The 22,936-nt window shown below is 38.8% G+C and overlaps 1 protein-coding gene across 5 annotated transcripts in view; it reads left to right on the forward strand.

Moving 5' to 3' along the window:
* The window catches only part of ulk4 (unc-51 like kinase 4), a 244,137-nt gene that overhangs the window by 183,411 nt on the left and 37,790 nt on the right, over positions 1-22,936 (forward strand). For all 5 annotated transcript variants that reach the window (XM_048152779.1, XM_048152780.1, XM_048152778.1 and 2 more), the window contains 2 exons: positions 163-329; positions 7,492-7,584. In XM_048152779.1, coding sequence (XP_048008736.1) covers positions 163-329; positions 7,492-7,584 — 260 coding nt within the window. The remainder of the gene's footprint in view (positions 1-162; positions 330-7,491; positions 7,585-22,936) is intronic.

Below are 22,936 nucleotides of genomic sequence, written 5' to 3' on the forward strand. Positions count from 1 at the left end.
CCAGACAGTTAGTATATTGACTGTGATGTAATGTGTGACAGGCAGTTGTTTAATTAAATTGCTTATATCTTATGTTAGATGTGTTTGTGTCCATCAGATGGACAGTGAGAGCAGATGCATGTATAGAAGAGTGACTGTGTATGTGTTTATCTCTCTTCTCAGGTGTAATTGAGGTGGTGAGTAATGTCTTTGTGGAAGTCTCTGGCATGTATCTGGAGAAAGAAATGCACTCAGGGCTGAAGAGCTGCTCTTCTCTGCTCCTGTGTCTGCTGGACATCATCCACTGCCTGCTCAAAAACCTTTCGTCTGTAGTCCGACTGGCCCTGCAGGTAACATTCTCTCTCTATGTCAGTATAGATGTGTTGTCATGACAAGTAATTAAACTAGGTACTTGAAGTGCGCTTGTTGATTTTTTTTATTGTGAACACACTATTCACATTATTTATACCACAACATGGCAGAGACTGCTGCCTAAGCACGCAAGTTGGGATGCACACACTGTGTTCTGTTTTTAATTTGACTGGGTTTTAGTAGAAGCTCAGGACCAGCTGAGAGAGGAGACTGCTTTCTTTACCAACACTGGCTCATTGGAAAAACATGCCTGTACCTACATTTTTGCAAAATTCAAAATACGTACCAATACCTACAAACCACTGCAGTTTCCAGCTGAAATGAACACTAGAGGCAGTAAAACAACAGCAACTTAAATTCATGTTCACTCAAAATTGCGATTAGACATAAAGACATGTTTGCACTGTTCCTTGCACAATACTGTGTTGTGACTTCAAAACACTTTTACCATAAGTCATGATTTGTATGCATCACATAACCAGCTCCAAATGTGTGGCTTTTATAGTATAGCAGGTTTGCTCGGTAGCTCACCTGGTACTGCATTGCACTTGCGATGCAAAGCACTCAAGTACCATTCTGTGAAAAACGAGTCACAATAAAAGAGCTCAAAGACTTGTAGCAAGCTAAAATGGCACAGTTGCTTCAGCAAATGTGTTTTTATGTCACGTTTGCTTTTGATAACATTATCGGGTGCGTTTAGGGTTTAGAGTAGGTGGTACATTATTTTCAAATGCTAAGGTTAAAAGCATTAATCTTTTAGTTCCACTCACCAAACATTTCATTTCCAAATTGCTGTGCCACATAAAACAACCAGTGTAAAACTTTGCCAGATTCACATTCAGCTGTTTTGGATAAAACTGAATGCACTTTTAGCACATTGGCAAAAAGGGCAATGGGTTCAATTGCAGATTCTAATATTTCCAGCCAAATTCTAACAGGAGTTTCTAAAGGGCATTGTCGTTTTATGAAATACAAGGCCCTGCGGCCATTATATCCCAGTTCATTTACAGTGGGGTTAAAGTTTCCTGTGGAATTGCTTTTTGTAGGCCTACTAGATAATAGTGTGATGAGCTTGTTATGTGGTTAGTTGCTAATGTCAATATGTCTTGTGTTTTCTGGGATGTGGATATTTTCTAGAAGGTCATGATTGTGGATTTATTGGGTTTGACTGGCAGTATTACTCCAGCAGGGCCAGGTTCAGCTGTAAACACTGTTTAGTGTAAGGCAGCAGAACCAGCTCATCTGTGCAGAGCAGATGTTTGATTTCTATGTTGAGTGAAGTGAGACCAGGGGCTGCTGGTTATTCCACACTGGTTCCACCTTGTTCATTGATTTTACATGTTGATGTACATATTGAATAATGTTGGGCTAAAGCAGCAACATTCATTCCACTGTCCTGAGAAATGTGTTTTCTTTTGTTGCTATTTTTTATTATGCATTGACTTTTAGTGTACATTGATTTAATAAGGTTGTAGGTTTTAACCCCTTACACCACTCTATCTATCTATCTATCTATCTATCTATCTATCATCCGTCGGTCTGTCTAGATTTTTATCTTTTTTTTTTTTTTACGTTTTTTATATGTTTGTTTTTTTTCTGTTTTTTTTTTTTTTTTTCACAGATAGAGTAACACCTTTAATGCGAGGATATTGTAGGTATCCAGATTAATTATCTATCTTTGCTGTTATCATTTTTGGATAGTTTCATGTTGGTACTGTATGGTACAATTTACAGAACTGTTTGCTAGTTAGTTTGTCCTTTTGATATATAAAGTGGTTGGACTGTGATTGGACAGAGGGTTTTTTTTATAAAAAAACAAAAACAAAAAAAAAAACAATTAATACTATAAGGGATGTAGGTCATTTATCAATACTGTATTATTCCCCTAAATATGTCCCCTCATATGACAGTTGACAAAGACACGGACTCTCCCATTATTGACAGTATGGTCATGGTTATTTCTGTGGAAATGCAAAATGTTGTTACTTATACAGGACATCTTATTATTAATATATTTACTTCCCTGTGTCCGTGAAGTCAAGCTGTAATCCAGTTTTTTTTATTCAGATCCCCACAAACAAGCAAATTTTCCTGAGCCTGGAAATGGCATGTCTCTTTTTCCAGTGTATGAAACATCTTCACTGCAGGGGGGGTTCTGGCGGTGGAATGTATATGCCACATAGGAAGATGTCTTGTTGTGACAGGAAAAGTTCTTTATGGAGTTTTAGCTAGATATGGTATTTGCCCATTTTCATGGTGTCAATGTAGTGGCAAAATTTATTCTGCCTTGGCACACTTTGCTAAGTTTTCGTGAGGTTAAAATGATTTCTCGGTAATTGGGAGGACAGTCTTTCTCTCTCGTTTTCTTTATTGGCCTCTATCCTTCTCACTCTGTATTCTACGATTTCAATTTTGTTTAAATTTATGAATATGGATATACATGAATAAGCATATTAAACAGTAGTCTCGGTCTCAGCCTCAGATGTGCCTATATGGACCTTTTACTGACCACACAATTATGACAATTTTCAAAGATCATTGCGTTTGAATCTGTTGAATATATTTTTTGAAAGAGAATAGGAACTCTTTGAAAGAGACTTTGTTTGATACACTTAGAAGAAAACATGCAAAATTCACTCAATATGTTGATAAAATATATATTTTATATGCCTATATTTCCTGCTTCTGTCCAGTTTCAGATTCATCTATAAAATAAAAATGTCACTGTACACCTCAGACAGGGTGTTCTATTAACTTAACTGCATTTTTCAGGAGTGTGACAGTAGCAAACCTCTAACCATTCCTTTTGCATAAATTATGGATGGGCCAGGATGGTCTACTAGTCATCCAGCAACCAGCTAGTTGGATACTGAGGTCGACTAGTGAGGTTTTTCTGTTGAAAGTGACCATATTTTATATGCTACATTATGGCAACTCTGTACCATGACAGAAAATTTGTCAAGTTTCTTATTGTTTTATTTAATGTTTCTTCTTTAATTTAGGGCTGTAACAATGAAATTCAAAAATAAATAATAAAATGAAAATATAGCTAGCTTTAAAGGGTTAGTTCACCCAAAAATGAAAATAATGTTATTTATTACTCACCCTCATGTCATTCTACACCCACAAGACCTTCGTTCAACTTCGGAACACAAATTAAGATATTGTTGATGAAGGCCTCAGTGAGGCCTCTATAGAGAGCAAAGCCATTCAAACTCTCAAGGTCCATAAAGGTAATAAAAACATATTTGAAACAGTACATGTGAGGTCAGTGGTTCTATCTTATATTATAAAGCGACACAAATACTTGGGTCCCACTTTATATTAAGTGGCCTTAACTACTATGTACTTACATTTAAATTAATCATTTGATACAATGCACTTATTGTGTACATACATTGTACTTATATTTTAAAAACACCTGCATGTAATTACATCTGTAATTAATTTCTGTAATTGCATTTATAATTACACAGTTGACCCATCCCTTACACCTTACCCCTATCCTTAAACCTACCCATACCACCAAAGCTTTCCCTAACCTTACCTGTATCCCACCTCAATAGCAGCAAAAGTGTTTTGCAATTCAATATGAACCCAATAAGTACATTGTACTTATTTTTTGATGTAAGTACATAGTAGTAAAGGCCACTTAATATAAAGTGGGACCAATACTTGTTGTGCGGCAAAAAAAAAAAAAAAGACTTTTCAACAATATCAATATGGACCAATTTCAAAACACTGCTTCAGAGCTTTACAAATCGAATCAGAGCGCCAAAATCACGTGATTTCAGCAGTTTAGCTGTTTGATAGGAGATCCGAATCACTAATTCGAAACAAAAGATTCATAAAGCTCATAAGTTTCATGAAACAGTGTTTTGAAATCGGCCCCTATAGATATTGGTGAAAAGTTGTTATTTTGTTTTTTTGGTGAACAGAAATTATTCTTGTCGCTTTATAATATTAAGATAGAACCACTAAACTCACAGGAACTGTTTCAAATATGTTTTTAGTACCTTTTTGGACTTTGAGAGTTTGAATGGATTTACTCTCTATAGAGGCCTCACTGAGCCATCAGATTTCATCAACAATATCTTAATTTGTGTTCTGAAGATGAACGAAGGTCTTATGGCTGTAGAATGACATGAGGGTGAGTAATAAATGACATTATTTTCATTTTTGGGTGAACTAACCCTTTAAGGCCTTTATATGGTCAATTTCTTTCAAAATTCTCTAGGGTTGTGAGTCAAACAGTCCCAGCGAGTTACCTTCCGATCGGCCTCCGTTTACCTTGTCTGATAGCTGCTCAAAATTCACTGGCCAATGATGAGATACGTCAACATCCTCATAGACAATCATGGCACCTCGGATGAAGGCACTGCATGCCAATTTTCAAGTCAGTCGGACTAACAATGAAATAGTTAGAGGTGTTTTCATGTTGGCCAAAGTGCCAGTTGCGGCGTCCTTTTCACACGATCACAGATTGAGCTGGGTTTGCCCACTTTGAACGTTTTGGTGGCCTTTAGGGGCCGTGAATCGAAATTTCAACTTGTTTTGATAATTATTGACAGTCAGATTCCGGAGAATCTCACTGCACTGATTTGGTTCCAATCAGGCCAAAAACCTACGACTAGTTAGTAGGTAGTAGCAAAGACTATAGAATAACACAAGACGTGTCACTCGTATTGTTTTGAATGGGAGAAAGTTTAACGCGCAATATGGCGAAATAAGTCCCGCCTTCTAAATAAGAGCCAATCACCGACTGGTAGACTCATCGCGTCACTTCAGCGGCCGTTAGAATCACCGGTTTCCATAGAAACAGTTAGACGAGGCCTCAGAAGAGACACGCATTTAGGTCTGCGCATACGCATTAGCTTGATCCAGCCTGAAAAATACAGTTTTTTGTCATGATTCGAGCGTTTAGAAACTAAATTTATGAGCCGGTTGTTGTTAGATTTCATTGGTGATTTCAAATATGAAATGTAATAGTAAGGTTGACGAACAGTTTTGGAGAACTTGTTTCCCCATTCAAAGAGATTGCATGATGCCCAGGATGCCCGAGAAGCCTTTCAAAGGTGGCCGCCGAGTGAAATGACTTGTCTTAAGGGACTTTGGTAGTAGTTAGTAGTAGGTTTTTCAAAAAATGCAAAATACCTGAAAATTTAGCCAGAATGATGAGCGATTCCGAGGCATGCAGTTTGTCCGTCTTAAGCCAGGGATTCCAACAACATAAAACACTTGAGCCTAGGCCTAACGGTTTAGGAGTTATAAGTGATGTTGTACTTTTCATCGCTGTAGCGCCCCCGTCAGGCTGATTGGGGCGAGCTTTGGTGATGTTGTAGACGGTGTGAGTACTAACAACCCTCAAAGTTTCAAGTCTCTAAGACTTATGGTTTGGTCTGCCCGATCACTTTTAGGGAAGAATGCTGATCCTTGGAAAATTTAACAATTACAATAGGGTTTCAGTGCTGTGCACTTGAACTCCTAAAAATGTGTTTGTTTGTTTTCTGAATAGTTGAATAAATAATCAACAGATTAATCGATCACCAAATAATAAATAGATCAAAATAAACTCAATGCCCTTCTGCCTTCATTTTTACTCTGTTAATCCCCTCTTACTCTTTTCCTTGTTCCAGTAAATATCCATCCTTATTTTGTTTTCCCTCTCTCACCCTCGCTGTCCCATCCTCTTGTTTGTAAACACTTCTCACTCTGTCGCCCTCATTTCTTGAGCTGTTATCCTCATTTTTTTTCTCTCTCCTCCTTTCCCTACACCCCCCAGCCCCCCGTCCTCAGGGAGCGCTTGCCTGCTACTGTCGCCGTAGGCATGCTTTTAGGGGGTTCATGTCTGGATCCTCTCCTCACTGATGATTAGATTGTTATGCAATGACAACTGCTATGCAGATACCAGCAAGATACATCCAGCCACTCACTCCGAGAGGATCCACCACACCATTTACCCATAATTACTCGCAGCGGACATCTTTGTCAGAGTTACCGAGTGCGCGCACACAAACGTTCCTGTTCAATTTCCAATACTTTGACGTCTAATAGTTCCCAGTGCTATTTTTTAGCAGTGTGCTTCAGCAGACCTGTGGTAAACAGCGCTTTAAAGTCAGATATGTGACACACAGGACTCACAGGAAGTCGCTCCCCTGTCAGTTCCTCCTCAACCCTCATTATCCACCCAAGGCCTTTGTCTTTCACTCAGCGTCCTTCCATACATATTCATTCACGGACATCGCCAAAAAGGAGCCTATAATGGAATTCAGTACACTGAGAGAGAGAGATAGAAAAAAAAAAGACAGCAACAGAAGAGTGAAAGCAAAGCTTATTAAAAAAGTGTCCACACAACCCAAATTCATTTGGGTGATAATGATGAGGGAGACATTCCCAAACACTTTTCCCACTGCGCTGACTGTCCTTCCCTCCGCGTTCACGGTTTCTCTCACGATGTCAGCCTGAGCTCCATCATTAATATTTTAAATGAGTGAAGGGAGTTTAATTGTGAAAAAGCTGCAGTCCTATTAAGCGAAGGCTTGCTGTAATCTCATTGCTCCGGTCTGTCAATCTGCTTGAGGATCCCAGACACTCACATTCACTGAAATATTAGCCAGAATAAGACAGCTAGAGACAGCGGCATGAACTTTTGAACCAGACTCCCTGCACGGCTGCTCTCGCTGATGACTGATGGGTAACAAACTTTGCATTTCTTATGCATTCTTGCTGTTGTTGTCTATTTTTATCTGTCTCTCTCTCACTCTCTCTCTCTCTCTCTGACAGCTGTTACTAAAGAGTAAGATGTTGTGGCGTATGGTAGACAGCGAGCTGTACACATTGTTCCGTTCCGGCAGCAGAGCTGGGCAGTGTGCAGAGACCCCAGCACCTCTGAGGAGCGTCTCTGTTAAAAATAGCACAAGCTTCAAGCTACTGTACTTCCTGTGATGATTACATGAGCAGGATTCTCTCAGACTCTCAATCCTCTGTTGCGTTGGGTCTTGAGTTCTCTTCTATAAGCATCCCCCCAATGACTGACTGTCCTCATTTTCTTCCTTTCACTTCCCCTGCATTCTCCCTCATGTGTTTTTTTTTTCTTCTTCTCGATCTAATAATGCTCTCTCTGTTTCTCCTTTTTTGTAGAGATCAGACAGTAATGAAAACACTGAAGCTGCAGAGGAACTACTACTCATCAACAAGCCACTGACTGACCTAAACAACCTCCTCATTCAACTGGTCAGTTAGTGTGTGTGTGTGTGTGTGTGTGTGTGTGTGTGTGTGTGTGTGTGTGTGTGTGTGTGTGTGTGTGTGTGTTGTTGTGATTTATGAGGACAAATTTGTATAATGACATGGTATTACACTGGTATTACGACGTAAACATGAAATATGAGGACATTTCATGAGTCCTCATATTTAAATTAGCTTTAAAAACATACTAAACAATGTTTTATTAAAAATGTAAAAATGCAGAATGCAATTAATGTTTAGTTCAAAAATGTTGATTTTACTTTTCTTTCTTTTTTTTGGGGGGGGGGGGGGGGGGGTATTTGAGATAACTTTAAAAAAAATAATCTTACAAGTTTCTTACATTTACAAGGTAAAGAAATGACAGTAAAGGTGGGGTCACATTAGCAAAATTTTGCATCAAAAAAGGTCCATTGTCTCTTGTCAACAGCATAGCAAAGTATAAAGTACAGCTCACTTTAAAGGGATAGTTCACCCAAAAATGAAAATGTGACGTTTATCTGCTTACCCCCAGCGCATCCAAAATGTAGGTGACTTTGTTTCTTCAGTAGAACACAAATGATGATTTTTAACTCCAACCATTGCCGTCTGTCAGTCAAATAATGGGAGTGAATGGGAATTCGAACAAAAAGAGTCAATAAACATGCATAGACATGTCCAAATTAAACCCTGCGGCTTGTGGCGACACATTGATGTCCTAAGACATGAAACGATCGGTTTGTGCGAGAAACCGAACAGTATTTATATCATTTTTTACCTCTAATACACCACTATGTCCAACTGCGTTCAGCACTCGCTTAGTGAGGTCTGATCGCGCTCTGACAATGGCAGTGATGTCTAGCACTCATTGAAGTATATGCACGAGGCATCACTTCCGTTGTCAGAGCACGATCAGACCTTACTAAATGAGTGCTGAACGCAGTTGGACATAGTGGTGTATTAGAGGTAAAAAATGATATAAAAAACGATCGTTTTGTGTCTTAGGACATCAATGTGTTTTCACGAGCCGCAGGGTTTAATTTGGATTTTTCTATGCAAGTTTTTTCGACTCTTATTGTTCGAGTTCCCATTCACTCCCATTATTTGACTGACAGACGGCAACAGTTGGAGTTAAAAATAATTATTTGTGTTCTACTGAAGAAACAAAGTCACCTACATCTTGGATGTGCTTGTGGTAAGCAGATAAACATCATATTTTCATTTTTGGGTGAACTATCCCTTTAAAACCAAGCTGTTTGTCAGCGTGGTGAATTCAAGTGACCGTCTTGAAAATGACCAAAACTGAGTCATTCCAATAGGAATCCATGCAAAACTCCCAATAGGACGGATTCCTGTTTTGCCCGTGAAGTGGTCACATCTTAACAGGTTGTGTTCAGAGGAGCACTCTTCCTTGCCTGGCAAGTCCAGAATGATATATCTTCTACAAGATATATCAGTCTGGTCAGTCTGCCCTCCGTCGCGCCTCGAGTCAACTCCAAACCGTACCGTGCAATCAGATTCGTTTATTTCAGTGACGCAAACAGCTCGGATTCCCTGTTTGCTCGGATTTGCTCCGCCCTAGAAATCGAATTGATTCAATGGTGACCAGACTCATCCGCTGTTACAGCGGGGAGGCTGGATTTTCCAGGCAACACTCTTCCTACCTGTTAACACAATTAACAGTCTGTGCTTTTGTTTTTCTTTATTATCAATTGTAGTTTAGCCATTTAAACAGTCCATTGTTTTGCACACAATGTTATCATGTTTTTATAGCCCTAACCCATTGAGCAGGATGTGGAATAACATATTTATTTATTTATTTATTTTCAAATAAAAAGTAATAATAAAGATAATAAATTCTGCCTTTTTACCCAATTAATCCAATAATTGAAGAAATAATCACCCAATTAATCTATTATCAAATAATCATTAGATGCAGCTTTATCATATGTGTGACCATTTGGAATTAGATTCAAACTCAAATTTATTTATTATAATTTGTCTTTTAATATTGTTCTTAAAAGCCAAGCTCATCCTCACTGGCTCTGTTCCAAACAAGCTGTGAATTTAGAATTATTTATTTATGAAAAGTCCCAAAAATTCTCATAATAATGCATAAATGGAAACCCATTTAAAGTTAGTTATGCATTTTCTTGGCCTTCTTAATGAATAAAAATTATTTGACTGTGTTGTTATGATAAATATAATTAAATTGCATTGACTATGTTTACATTCACCCTCATAATGAGATTATAATGGGATTTTGACAATATTGCGATTAAACTTTACCACATGTAAACACCACACTCACTCAAACAAATGCAATAAAACTTATAATCATAGTAACCATAATCACAGTAAATTTCAGTCACAATAAACAGGCATGTAAACACCTTAATCTTACACGGATGTCGTGTGTTCACGCAACTTCATGAAAAGTTTTCCCTCCACTCTGAATCGCTAAACTATCAACATAACTCGCTGCGCAGACTCTGTGAAGAAAGCAATGCAGTGTAGGCAACCCCAGTGATGTTCATCACGTGTGGCAAATAACCTTCCAATATGTCCATACAAATATGTTTTGCATTTGATGTAAGTTGAGTAAAACAGTGGCCAGCAACATGCCTACTGTATGTGAGTTCATCTTTTGTGCTATGGAGTATACAAATAATGGCGGTAAAATTAACCAAACTTCTTAACGAATAATCAAAATAAATAATTGTATTTAAGCGGGAGTAAAGAGGTTTGTTTGTCTCATATAAAAATCTTATTGCAATTAAGTCCTTACTCTGATTATTGGAAATAATTGCATTATTGGTGCACATGTAAACATAGGCAATGAAAACTTAAATAACTGCATAATATAATTGATGCTACTATATAAAAATTCCCAAGAAGGCTGCGCATTACTGCAGTTTCATTGTGGTGCAGAATTGCCATATGGCAACAAGACACTGTGGCACACCGTTGCCTTATGGCAGCCTTCATATTTTCTTAATTAACGAACCAAAAAATCCAGATGTAGAATTAAATCTGCACTAATGCCTTTTACAGCACAATTTGAGGAACTCTTCAGTATGTGTCTCCCCTATATGGGTGACCCCAGGAAAAACTTGTAGAGAAAATCAGGTGTCATTTGATTTAAAAACAGCATGTTGTTATTTTGTTCATTTGTTTAAGAATACCCTTTTAATTCCTAGAATTCAATTTGATGGTGTTTCATACAAATAATGAAATACAACCTATCAAGTTCTCGATTTTGAAATTCTTAACAAAAATCTGCTGAACAAATCTGGTTCTCAATGTTCTTGTCCTTCACTGTGGGACATTGTAAGATCACAGTGTTCGACGTTTATGAAACTCGGAGCCAAAAAATGTTACCACTGTTCTCTGACCTGCACACTACTGCACACTCACTTGGAATTCACAGAATAATCTTGAGGTACTGAACTGAAATATTGATCGGAATCATCATCCATCAGTCCATCAGAGCAGATTTATTTAAAAAAATCAAGATTTTGCTTTCAGCAAAGATGGGATGTTTTTTTTTTTTTTTTTTTTGATCAGTTCACTAAAACCCAATTCAAGCTCATCAGAAATACATGACTCTGCCTACATTTCTGATAAACTTCAAAAACGTACCTATACACTGCAGTTTGTATCTGAAATGAACACTGGTGGAAGTAAAACGGCAACAACCTTTATTCCGTTATGATTTCAGGGGCAAATTGTCAATAAATAAAGACTTATTTTTGTTTGGTTCCTTGCACAATAGCTCACCTGGTACAGCATTGCATCTGTAAAACATGAGTCATGACACAACAAAAAGAGCCCAAAGCCTCTTAGAAGCAAGCTAAAGTGACATGGTTGGTTCAGAAATGTTTTTTTCCCCTCATGTTTGCTCGTTTTATCGTTTAGGTTTAGTGTAGGTTGTACCATAATTGCAATAGAGCATTATAGGGTTAGTTTAGAAATTTTTGTCATTAAAGGTGCTAAAGAGAATCTTTTCGTCGACTGAGAAACCAAAGACTGTTAGTGAGTTTTTGAAATGAGCGCATGCGTAAGAACAACCCCCCTCCTTCACAGCTCATTTCGAGGGAACGCCTCCCAAAACTCATGCACGAGTATTGGAACACGAGTGTTTGTTTACCACCGGCATTCGCTGTGTCATGTTAGTGAATTCATTATGTCGGACTCACAGCAGGTAACTCATAATCTGCAGTTGTTACTCCTGTCTCCTGACAAAAACATTGTATGCGGCGCCTGTGGAGTGTGGAAAGTTACTGGAGAGCACAGCCGCGCACGTCTCTCACAAGGAACGTCATGGCAGTGATTGACAAGCCAGAGGGCCAATCATTTACGCGATGATTGCGTAAACGATTGCCTGATGTTTTTAAGGCCCTACCTCGTGCACAGATGATTAATATTAATATTATTCCTTTCAGTGCACCTAATAAATAGTCATTTATCAGTTAGTAAAGACAGTTTCAAGTAATATTGCAAAAATGTATAAAACAAAACATCCTCTTTAGCACCTTTAAGTACTTACCCTCATGTCATTCCACACCCGTAAGACCTTCGTTCATCTTCAGAACACAAATTAAGATATTTTTGATGAAATCCAAGGGTATCTGATCCACAAATAGGCAGCAACGTCATTGCACCTTTTGACGTCCAGAAAGCTAGTTGAAAACATGGTTAAAATAGTCAACGTGACTGCAGTGATTCAACGTTAATGTTATGAAGCGACAAGAATACTTTTTGTGCTGAAAGATTATATGTATTTTTATTATCTTTAGTTAGATGCATTTACATTGTGACTGCACCTCAGATGCAATCAACTCTGTGTTTGTAAAGGTGTGATACAAATGGCGCATACAGACGTATGGCCCACAGAAACTGATGGGTGTGAATGACAAACAAACAGCATTGCTCAGAGTAGATCGCAGGGTAGATCGATCTCCTGTGGGAGGTCCTAACAGTGTTCTATTGTTTGTAGCCCTTTTGATGTCATGTATAAAGTTCTGTCCCACAGACAGAACTTTGGGTTAAGGTATTTTGAAGGCTGACGCTAACATCGCAGCTGAAGAACTGTGCTACACTACTACCTTCAATAAATTCTTCTCCCCACAAGAACTCTGGTCGAGCTTACTTATTTTATGTATTAGAGAAATCTAATACATTGGCGAGCCACGCAAATGACTGCACGACCAAATACAGCAAAATCTAACAGTGCGCAAATGTAATGAACTCAGTGCAGGCTTCCTTGTTTACGTCCGAAAGCCGGCTCATTATTGGAAACATGCTACGAGCGAAGCAGTATCATTTTGCAAAAATGTACCCACAAACACTGGGCTTTTTAATAAACCTACATCTACAATGGAGAAAAACATGATATGGATTATAATAAAGTCCCTTTAAGACAAGTCATTTCACTCGGCGGCCATCTTTGAAACATCTCTCGGGCATCCAAGTGCAACTCTTATCTCTTTGAATGGGGAAACATCAAATTCTCCAAAGCTGTTTGCCAAGCTTTCAATTAAATTTCATATTTGTAATCACCAATGAAATCTGACAACTGTCTCATAAATTTTTTTCCAAACGCTCGAATCATGACAAAAATGAATTTTTTAGGCTGGATCAAGCTAATGCACATGCGCAGACCTAAATGCGCGTCTCTTTTGCCTCTATAGAAACCGGAGCTTCTAACGGCTGCTGCAGTGACGCAATGATTTTACCAGTCGGCGATTGGCTCTTATTTAGAAGGCAGGACTTATTCCGCCATATTGCGCGTTGCACTTTCTCCAATTCAAAACAATACGAGTGACACATCTTGTGTTATTCTAAGGTCTTTGATTATAGCACCTCTTGTGGATGTGTCACCTGAAAAGTGCAGCAAAATGTTCTTCAGGTTTTATAGAATGTAGGCAGGGTCACTTATTTCCAATGGGTTGCATCAAAACAAGTGATTCAAACTTTGCTGTGTTGTACACACAATTACAGCTGCCTTCTTTATCCTTTTCATTTGGCTCTTTTTCCATTCACTCGCTATCTGCACTAATGTGCCTTCAATTGACGCACACCTTGTCCGTATCTTTGACAAGCTACATAACCCCCGTTTATTTCTTCAGTCTGCCAGAAATATTACTTACACATATTGTTTATGTTCATTTATTGCTATGCATTTTGTAATTAATATACAGTTCTGAACATTATAAAGCCAGCTTATCATATTTACGGTCTCTGGTCTGGTCTAATTTAATCATATTTTGTTTGTACATGATGCTACATTAGAATCTTAAACTATATCTATATCTTAAACTATAACTATAATTGTTTTGTTAAGTTTTAGAAGTCAGTTTTCATACTAGATTTCTGTAAAAAATAAAGTGGGATACGTTAATCTCCCATGTCACTGTTGCTGAGCTCTAGTTTTGTGCTCACAGCTGATTGGTCCATGGTTAGCCTCAAAGGTTCCAGGGTAGACAAAGTGTCAGACTGAAAAGCTCTAATTGGAACTTTTATTTTTAGAGTGCTGATGATGTGTGGACAATACTGTGGTTTGTAGTAAAGAATATAAAGATATCAGATCATACCTGATGACACATATTGAATCAGTTATGACCCTTCTACAAATAAGAATGTAATTTTAATAGCAATTTGCATCAAATTGATTTCACTGTGTCCAACAGTAATTTCATGATATATAACAAAGCGTTCTTGATGTGAAATCCATTATTAGATTATAGTGCATATGGGCCATTTTTACACACACTCTGCTCTCCATCACATTTTCATGTGTCATTAACCGATCCCTATAATGAATAATGGAGCATCCATTTCGAAAATAATCAATCCAGACAAGTGAAACATTCATAATTGAAAAGAGAGATTTACCTCTCATTCGTTTCATGAAAGCCGCAAATTGACAGAAAGATAGATTGAATTTCATCGCCAATGATTTTTGTGTGTTCGCCAAGGATTTTGTATCTTTCTCATGAAAGAATATTAGAACAGCCAGCCACAGATGAAGACTCGGTACAGCCTTTGAAAAGAGGGTCTGGATGTTTGTGGGAGATGCAATAAACAGAAATGCTGTTCAGTATTAGTTTGTGTGGAAGGCTTTGTTGTATTTCATATTCCATTGTTGTAGTTTCATATATTGCACACTGTATATGACTCATGTCTGATAGAGGCTTTCAGCAGACACTATATGACATCTAGATGAGACTACACTGAAAATCCCATCTACTGAAGATAGAGAGTGAGTGAAATGAAAGTGGTTGGCATAGTGATGCACTGTGGCATAATATTCCCACAGATGGCAGAAAGACCAGAGACCAGCTTCCCACCAAAACACTCCACTCAACTCTGTAACCCTCAGACGTGCATCCAGGTTGCGTATGTGTGTTTGAGTGGCAAGCTGTACCCACATGACCCTCAAAGCAGAATCCAAGCTGATTCTGCCCACTGTGCCAGGAAAAACTGACAGACTTATTCTTGGAGCCAGTTCACACAAAACATTTTTGCTGCTAAAAACGCATGACGCAGGTCAGTAGAACTTTTTTAGAATGCTGTGTCATGCGAGAGACACTACAAAAAACACGAAAAGCGAGCACCATGTAAGCGTGTTTACATTGCAATGGAAAAGTGGTGTAGTGGAATGGAAAAATGCCCTAAGGGGTGAAGGGCCCTATTGTTTTCCTTTGGTAAAAATATTTTTTTGACCTTTTGGGCACTATTGGGGCCTTTAACATGCTCAAAAACTCTTTTCACACACGTTGGAATCGTCTGCCATTAGGGCTGGGCACAAGTTGTTATGGAGGGGTCTTGGGCGTACTCTGTGGTATGGGTGTTTATATGGGTGTATTTGAGGGGCCCTGTAGCGCACCCCTTTTCACCTACACTAACCAAAATTCATACAGTTATAGATCACATTGGGATTTCCAAATGTGCTTTAATCTTCCTCAGAATAATGTCAATACATCGCAGATGTACACCTGTGAAAAGATTCTTGATATCTTGAATACTGTTGTCATGGAAACATGTCAAACTTTAATTATTTTGGGGGGGGGTTTGAGACTTTTAGCATGCTTCAAATTGCATGAAACTCACACACATAAGGGTTGTCAGCCAAAAGACATAGACAAAGCCTTAGAAATGGGTGTGGAGGAGAGGCTCTATAGCGCCACCTTTTGACTAAGGTTGAGTCACTAGATGACAGCATAGGCCTGTGAACGGCATAGGCCTGTGAAAACACAGAAGTGTTTTCTGTGATGGGATCATGACAGAAAGTGTAAATGCTAATGTGATTTTATTATTCATATTCTAGGTAATGTAATTACTATGTAATAAACATGTAATAAGTAATAAGAAAATGCTCTTGCGATTTGCTCAGCCGATTTATTCAACAATATCCAATTATCAAATTATGTGACTTGGAATCTTGTTTCTCTACTTTATCTCCCCAAAGAAAGCACTTGAAACTTTCTGTCACATTTTTTGTCACATTTTTAATCCCTATTAACAGTTTTAAATAGGGGGTTTGTACAGACAGAAAAGGATGCATTGGAAGGAAGTCAATGCAGTCAGTCTAAAAAATGGCCAGATTCTCTCTGGATAAAAAAAAAAAAAAAAAGCATTTGCCAGAAATAAATGTGGCTTGTGGCTCATGGCTCTGTGGCAATATGAAAGCTCTGTTAGAGCACCCACGTGGCCCAAAACCAACATTCGCTCAACAGGACAGCTTGACTAATGACAGATGGGTTGAGTGTTTGGGAAAATATCTAAATATAAACATTTTACAATGCCATATACTTTCTGGAATAGCTTTTTAAAACAGTCATGTTTGTTGTTGAAAAATCATGGATATGTTTCTGTCTTCTTCCTTAGTTCAGTACATACACTTGATCAGTGAGTCAGACATTTTCAGTACTGTGCAATGAAACATCAACTCCCTATGAATAACATACTGGACAGTAAAAAAGCACACACTGACTGATCACTATACTATACTATAACTATACTTGATACCAGCAGGACTTCAGTCATCTCGTCATATGACAATGTTGGTTAATAAATGCCAGCTGTGCTTTTAATGAACAACATCATAACTGTTCGCAGGCAATTGAATCATCAGTGTCCCACTGTTTTTTTTGGATCAGGATTTTAGAAGAAAATATATATGCATAGGCCTATATAAAATCTACATTTTAAGGTGCTGTATTGCATACAGTGTATTACATTTTAGCTTTTATGCGGTTCACTTAAAGGTTTAGTTCCCCCAAATATGAAAATTCTGTCATCATTCATCATGTCATTCTAAACCCATAAGACTTTTGTTCATCTTCGAAACACAAATTGAGATATTTTAATGAAATCTCAGAGATTGCTGTTGCTCCATTGAATGTCTATTCACCCTAAACTTTAAAACGTTCATAAAGAAATTATAAAAGAAATCCATATGAATTGAGTGGTTTAATCCAAGTCTTCTGAAGAGACACGATATAATGAACAGATATAATTTAGGCTTTAGGCTTTTATTTCACATATATGCAATGAGGTTCATTCTCATGTCACGCCAGCATGTTTGAGCTTCAGCAGGAACCAGTGAGGTTTGTTCTTGTGCATCAAGCAAGTAAGGTTGAGCTTCAGTTTAGCATATTTGATGTGCTCTATGTATGTTCGCTGATCAATGTGAATAAAAGCCTAAATTCAGTCTGTTCATCATATAGTCATGTCTCTTCAGAAGATTTGGACTAAACTTAATTCTTTTACATTATTTTACAATGTCTTTATTAAAGTTTTGAACCGTCTGAGTTTTGGTTGAATAGACTTTCAATGGAGGGACAGAAATTTTGTTAAAAATATCTTCATTTGTGTTTCGCAGATAAATAAAAGTCTTATGAGTTTGGAAGGACATGAGAGTAACTGATGACAGAATTTTCATTTTTGTGTGACCTGTCCCTTTAAATAATGCTGCACTGTGAATAATAAACAGTGCAAGTATTAAAAGAATTTAAAAATAATGTTTTTTAAATAATTCCAAATCATGTACATCATGTAACATTGCAGTACACTGCTGTCACTGCTTGAAATTTAATGTCAACTACCCACCTGCAGAATTCTGCAGAAAGATTTCCACAGAATTTCGTCATTTGCCAGAACACCTGTTATTCACATTCTACACATCCACTGGGCTATGCATTTAGTTTATTTATTATTTTGGCTAATAATGGCTTAATAATCCTGTGAAGAAGACAATGTGGACAGAAAATGTAAAAAATAAATAAATAAATATGTGATATTGGACAAAATGACTACATTTTTTATATATCACAAAGTTCTGTTGCAGAATAACTTGTCTTTTAGCCATCAAAGACAATTGTGAGTGCTCGTCATACACTTCTTGTGAATAAGTCATGACTGAGCAGACCATTCAAGCAGGACATCCCACAAATATATGTGATCATGAGACATCTGAATAGGCCAAAAACCCTATGTTATGGGGACAAAATGTCCCTACAAAGATGGCAATATCCGAAATCCTTGTCCTTGTGGAGACATTTTGTGGTCCTCATGAGGAAAACAGCTTATAAATCATACTAAGCAATGTTTTTAGGATTAGGGGATAGAATATAGAGTTTGTACTGTATAAAATCATTATGCTTATGGATTGTCTCCATAAAACATGGAAACCCGTGTGTGTGTGTGTGTGTGTGTGTGTGTGTGTGTGTGTGTGTGTGTGTGTGTGTGTGTGTGTGTGTGTGTGTGTGCCCGCATGTGGAATCAGGGCACCAGGATGGGTTAGCGTGTATGTTGTCAAGGGCAAATGGTGCCCAAGGATCAGGTGAACAGATTGTCTATGTGTGCTAGGGACATACTGCATTTTAAATAGATCATCCGAAAGAGAAATGTGTCACCTCAAAGTCCCCGCTCAATATAAAAGCCTTTTCATGTGTTTACTCCTCACGCTTTTCATTTTTGGTGGTAAATATTTCGAGTTTGCCCACAAACAATCACACACGATCTTCCCTGCAGTCTGTTTACGCAGCGGCTGAGTTCACAGTTTGAAGCAACACATGGTTTGAAAAATGTAATTTGCAGTGTTGTTTCTTCCAAAGGAGGCGGTGGGAAATATCGATCGCCTCAAATACACAGGCCCAGTTTTGTGCCTGAGTACATGCGGAGGTCATGAGAGGCCTGCGTGTTACACGTCCCCATAGGCTTCGGTTCTCCTCCTCTTCTCATTCTTTCTTTCTCTCCTCCAATCATCCATTCACAGCCCACAGTGGCATTAACACTCCCTAATCTCCCTGATTCCTGTGTGCTTTTCAGCCCACAGTCCCATTAGACTCCTCAGCCTGATTTCCCCGATGCATCTACAAGCCCTGCTAAGTAAACAGGGTGGATTTGGGAGGCCGTCTAAGCAGGTGTTAACTCTTGTTCTGCTCTGACTCCGCGTTGGCATGTGAACAATACCGGAGCCATGGAGCCCGTGGACGCACACCAAAGGCCTTTCAGCGCCAAGGGATCTCCCTCCGGTCAGCCTCTCTGTGGGCCGGGGAGGAGGCGGCGCTCTTTGGGGGTATTGTCTGGCCTCCTAAAGCACCGCACTCCATTCTGGAGTGGCCGGCCACATCATAAAGAGGGGCGTGATTAGGCGCGGCTGGCCCTTGCCCCAGAGTCTCTTGGGATTATGCCTTTATGGCAGAGGGCAGCTCCAGATCAGCGCCCAAAGAGGCTAGAATCCCTGAGCCGGCCACACAGGGCTTTGAGGGTCGAAATGAGCGGCGGAGAAAATCCCCACGGCCCTTGTGTGTTGCTTTTTGTCTTTATCTCAGTCTTAGGCTGAGCGGGGATTGTTGTGGTCTGGGTTGAGAACTCAGATACTCCGTGCCGCTCCCCTGATGGATGTGTTAAGCCTGTAACTTACAGTCTCTGAGGATGATAACTCTTCCTGTTGTACCTTTTCAGCTCTCCTACCCCGAAATTATATCACTGCCAATATATTTTTCTGTGTGGTATTCAGTTGATCACAATTCCTGCTAATTCAGCTTTGGTTAGGGATGACAATCATAAAGAAATCACTGGTTCTGATTCTAATGCACTAATCGCTTCTGCATTTAGCCTCAGTGGCCAATGCAACTTCCTGTGCAGCTCAGTGTATGGAAATTGTGCAAGAATTAAATGCAAAATTACATCTCGAGAAGGTGTTACAGGACAAGACAGAGCAATATTGATATGATCCATCTTCACGCTAAAGGTATTTAAACCTTCTGGAACTCATTACAAAAAGTTGTTTAATATAATATACAAAAATGTTATGTTGAATATATATATTAGGGCTGTGAAGCGATTAAAAGTTTTAATCTAATTAATTACATGATGTGTCGATTAATTAATGTAATTAATTGCAAATTTATCATACTTCAAATTTGGCTCATAAATGACCCCCAGTTGATAATGTGAAGTTGTGTAAAGCATCAAATAGACATTACAAAAAGTAGATTCAGAAAGAAATACTTTATTCGATTCACCATAGAATTTTTTACATAATCTTTTGGACCATTCACAGTATGTGCACATTTATTATTAATGTGGAGGGCGACGCGTCATGCAGGCATAATAGTGCTGTATAACAGATGGGTTAGGGTTAGGACTTTTTATTTTGTTTTTGCTTTTTTATTCAAAATATTCACAAACTTGTTGAATAGCCTGTCATGAACTATAGGCTATATATGCACGGAAACACCAGATATTCTCCATTTATTTTAGCCAATAAAAACCGACTGCAGCTTTTAGGCGCGACGTTCTTTTCATTTTTATAGTTTACTTGAGGGAGTTACTATGGCATTTTATAACTAAGCTAAAGTTTGATTCAGACTTTGATGTTGGCTTGGGAAAGCCTTGATGGGCAGCCTGCAGCAAAATAGCCACGCACATGTCTGTTTGGTGTTCTTGAGATGGCCCCCAGTAATGTATCAGTTATACAAATATGCATGCTACTATCCATCACTCTTTGAAACTGACAACAGCATTTGCTTACACATGAGTTTTGAAATGTTGTCTTAATTCAGAAGATTAAATATCTGGTTGAATACATCTGTAAAGGAACTGAAGTCACTTCCGCTTTAAGAGGCGTGGCTCGGCTCGTGAACTGTGTGAATGTGTGTGTGTGTGTGTGTGTGTGTGTGTGTGTGTGTGTGTGTGTGTGACATCGGATCAGGCGATCAACTAACATATTTGAGCCCTTTCCAGCAGTGACTGTATGATTTTGAGATCCGTCATTTCACACTGAGGACAACTGAGGGACTCAAACACAACTATTAAAAAAGCTGCAAACATTCACTGATGCTCCAGAAGGAAACACGATGCATTAAGAGCCGGGGGGTGAAAACTTTTTGAATTCGAAGATCAAGGTAAATTACTTTAATTTGTCTTCCGGGAAACATGTAAGTATCTTCTGTTGCTTCCGAAGGGAAGTACTAAATGAAAAAAAAAAAAGATATTTAAAGAAAATAAGAAAAATTTGGACGACTTCATCCTGTTCAAAAGTTTTCACCCCCCAGCTCTTAATGCATCATGTTTTCTTCTGAAGCATCAGTGAATGTTTGAACCTTTTTTACTAGTTGTGTTTGAGTCCCTCAGTTGTCCTCAGTGTGAAAAGATGGACCTCAAAATCATACAGTCACTGCTGGAAAGGGTTTAAATATGCAAAAAATGCTTGAAAACTGAAGAATCTGCTGGACCTGGAAGATTATTCTGAAGAACATTGCTCAGTTTAACTGTTCAAGACAAACAAGGGACTCATGAACAACCATCACAAAACAAACAAACGATCGTAGATCATCCAGGTAACCACACAGTATTATGAACCAAGGGTTCCCAAACTTTTGAACGGGGTCATTTTAATAAATTCAGCTATTTTTTTGATTGTTTGTTTGTTTGTTTGTTTTGTCTTGTGAATTATATGTAAACATCTTTTATGTAAAATATCTTACTCAGGACAGTGCATGTTGTATGATCGCTTATTTTGTTAAAATTGTTCACAGATTCTACAAGAAGTTCACAAACTTTCAAGCGGCACAATACCTATATATATATATAATGTATACACTCACTATATTGCCAAAAGGGACGCACATTAACTTTAATGACATCCCATTCTTAATCCGTAGGGTTTAATATGGAGTTGGCCCATACTTGCAGCTATAACAGCTTCAACTCTTCTGGGAAGGCTTTCAACAAGGTTTAGGAGTGTGTTTATGGGAATTTTTGACCGTTCTTCAAGAAGCGCATTTGTGAGGTCAGGCACTGATGTTGGCGAGAAGGCCTGGCTCACAGTCTCCGCTCTAATTCATCCCAAAAGTGTTCTATCAGATTGAGGTCAGAACTCTGTGCAGGCCAGTCAAGTTCCTCCACACAAAACTCGCTCATCCATGTCCTTATGGACCTTGCTTTGTGCACTGCTGCGCAGTCATGTTGGAACAGGAAGGGGCCATCCCCAAACTGTTCTCACAAAGTTGGGAGCCTGAAATTGTCCAAAATGTCTTGGTATGCTGAAGCATTAAGTGTTCCTTTCACTGGAACTAAGGGGACAAGCCCAACCCCTGAAAAACAACCCCACACCATAATCCCCCCTCCACCAAACTTTACACTTGGCACAATGCAGTCAGGCAAGTACCGTTCTCCTGGCAACCGCCAAACCCAGACTCGTCCATCGGATTGCCCGACAGAGAAGCGTGATTCGTCACTCCAGAGAACACGTCTGCACTGTCCAGTGATGGCAAGCTTTACACTGCATCCGACGCTTTGCATTACACTTTGTGATGTAAGGCTTGAATTCAGCTGCTTGGCCATGGAAACCCATTCCATGAAGCTCTCTATGCACTGTTCTTGAGCTAATCTGAAGGCCACATGAAGTTTGGAGGTATGTTGCAATTGACTCTGCAGAAAGTTGGCGACTTCTGCGCACTGTGCGCCTCAGCATGCGCTTGACCCCGCTCTGTGATTTTACGTGGCCTACCACTTTGTGGCTGAGTTGCTGTTGTTCCCAATTGCTTATACTTTGTTATGATACCACTAACAGTTGACCGTGGAATATTTAGTAGTGAGGAAATTTCATGAATGGACTTATTGCACAGGTGGCAACCTATCACGATACCACGTTTGAAGTCACTGAGCTCCTGAGAGCGACCCATTCTTTCACAAATGTTTGTAGAAGCAGTCTGCATGCCTACATGTGTGATCGAGAGAAATATAACAGAAAGAGTTTGCTATGGGAGAGTAGCCAGCCAGCGGCAGCATTTTTGATAATTTTGAACATTTTTATTCCTCGATTCATGCACTTTTTTTTCATATT

Source organism: Megalobrama amblycephala, linkage group LG13, assembly GCF_018812025.1.
Source record: "Megalobrama amblycephala isolate DHTTF-2021 linkage group LG13, ASM1881202v1, whole genome shotgun sequence".
Taxonomy (NCBI): domain Eukaryota; kingdom Metazoa; phylum Chordata; class Actinopteri; order Cypriniformes; family Xenocyprididae; genus Megalobrama; species Megalobrama amblycephala.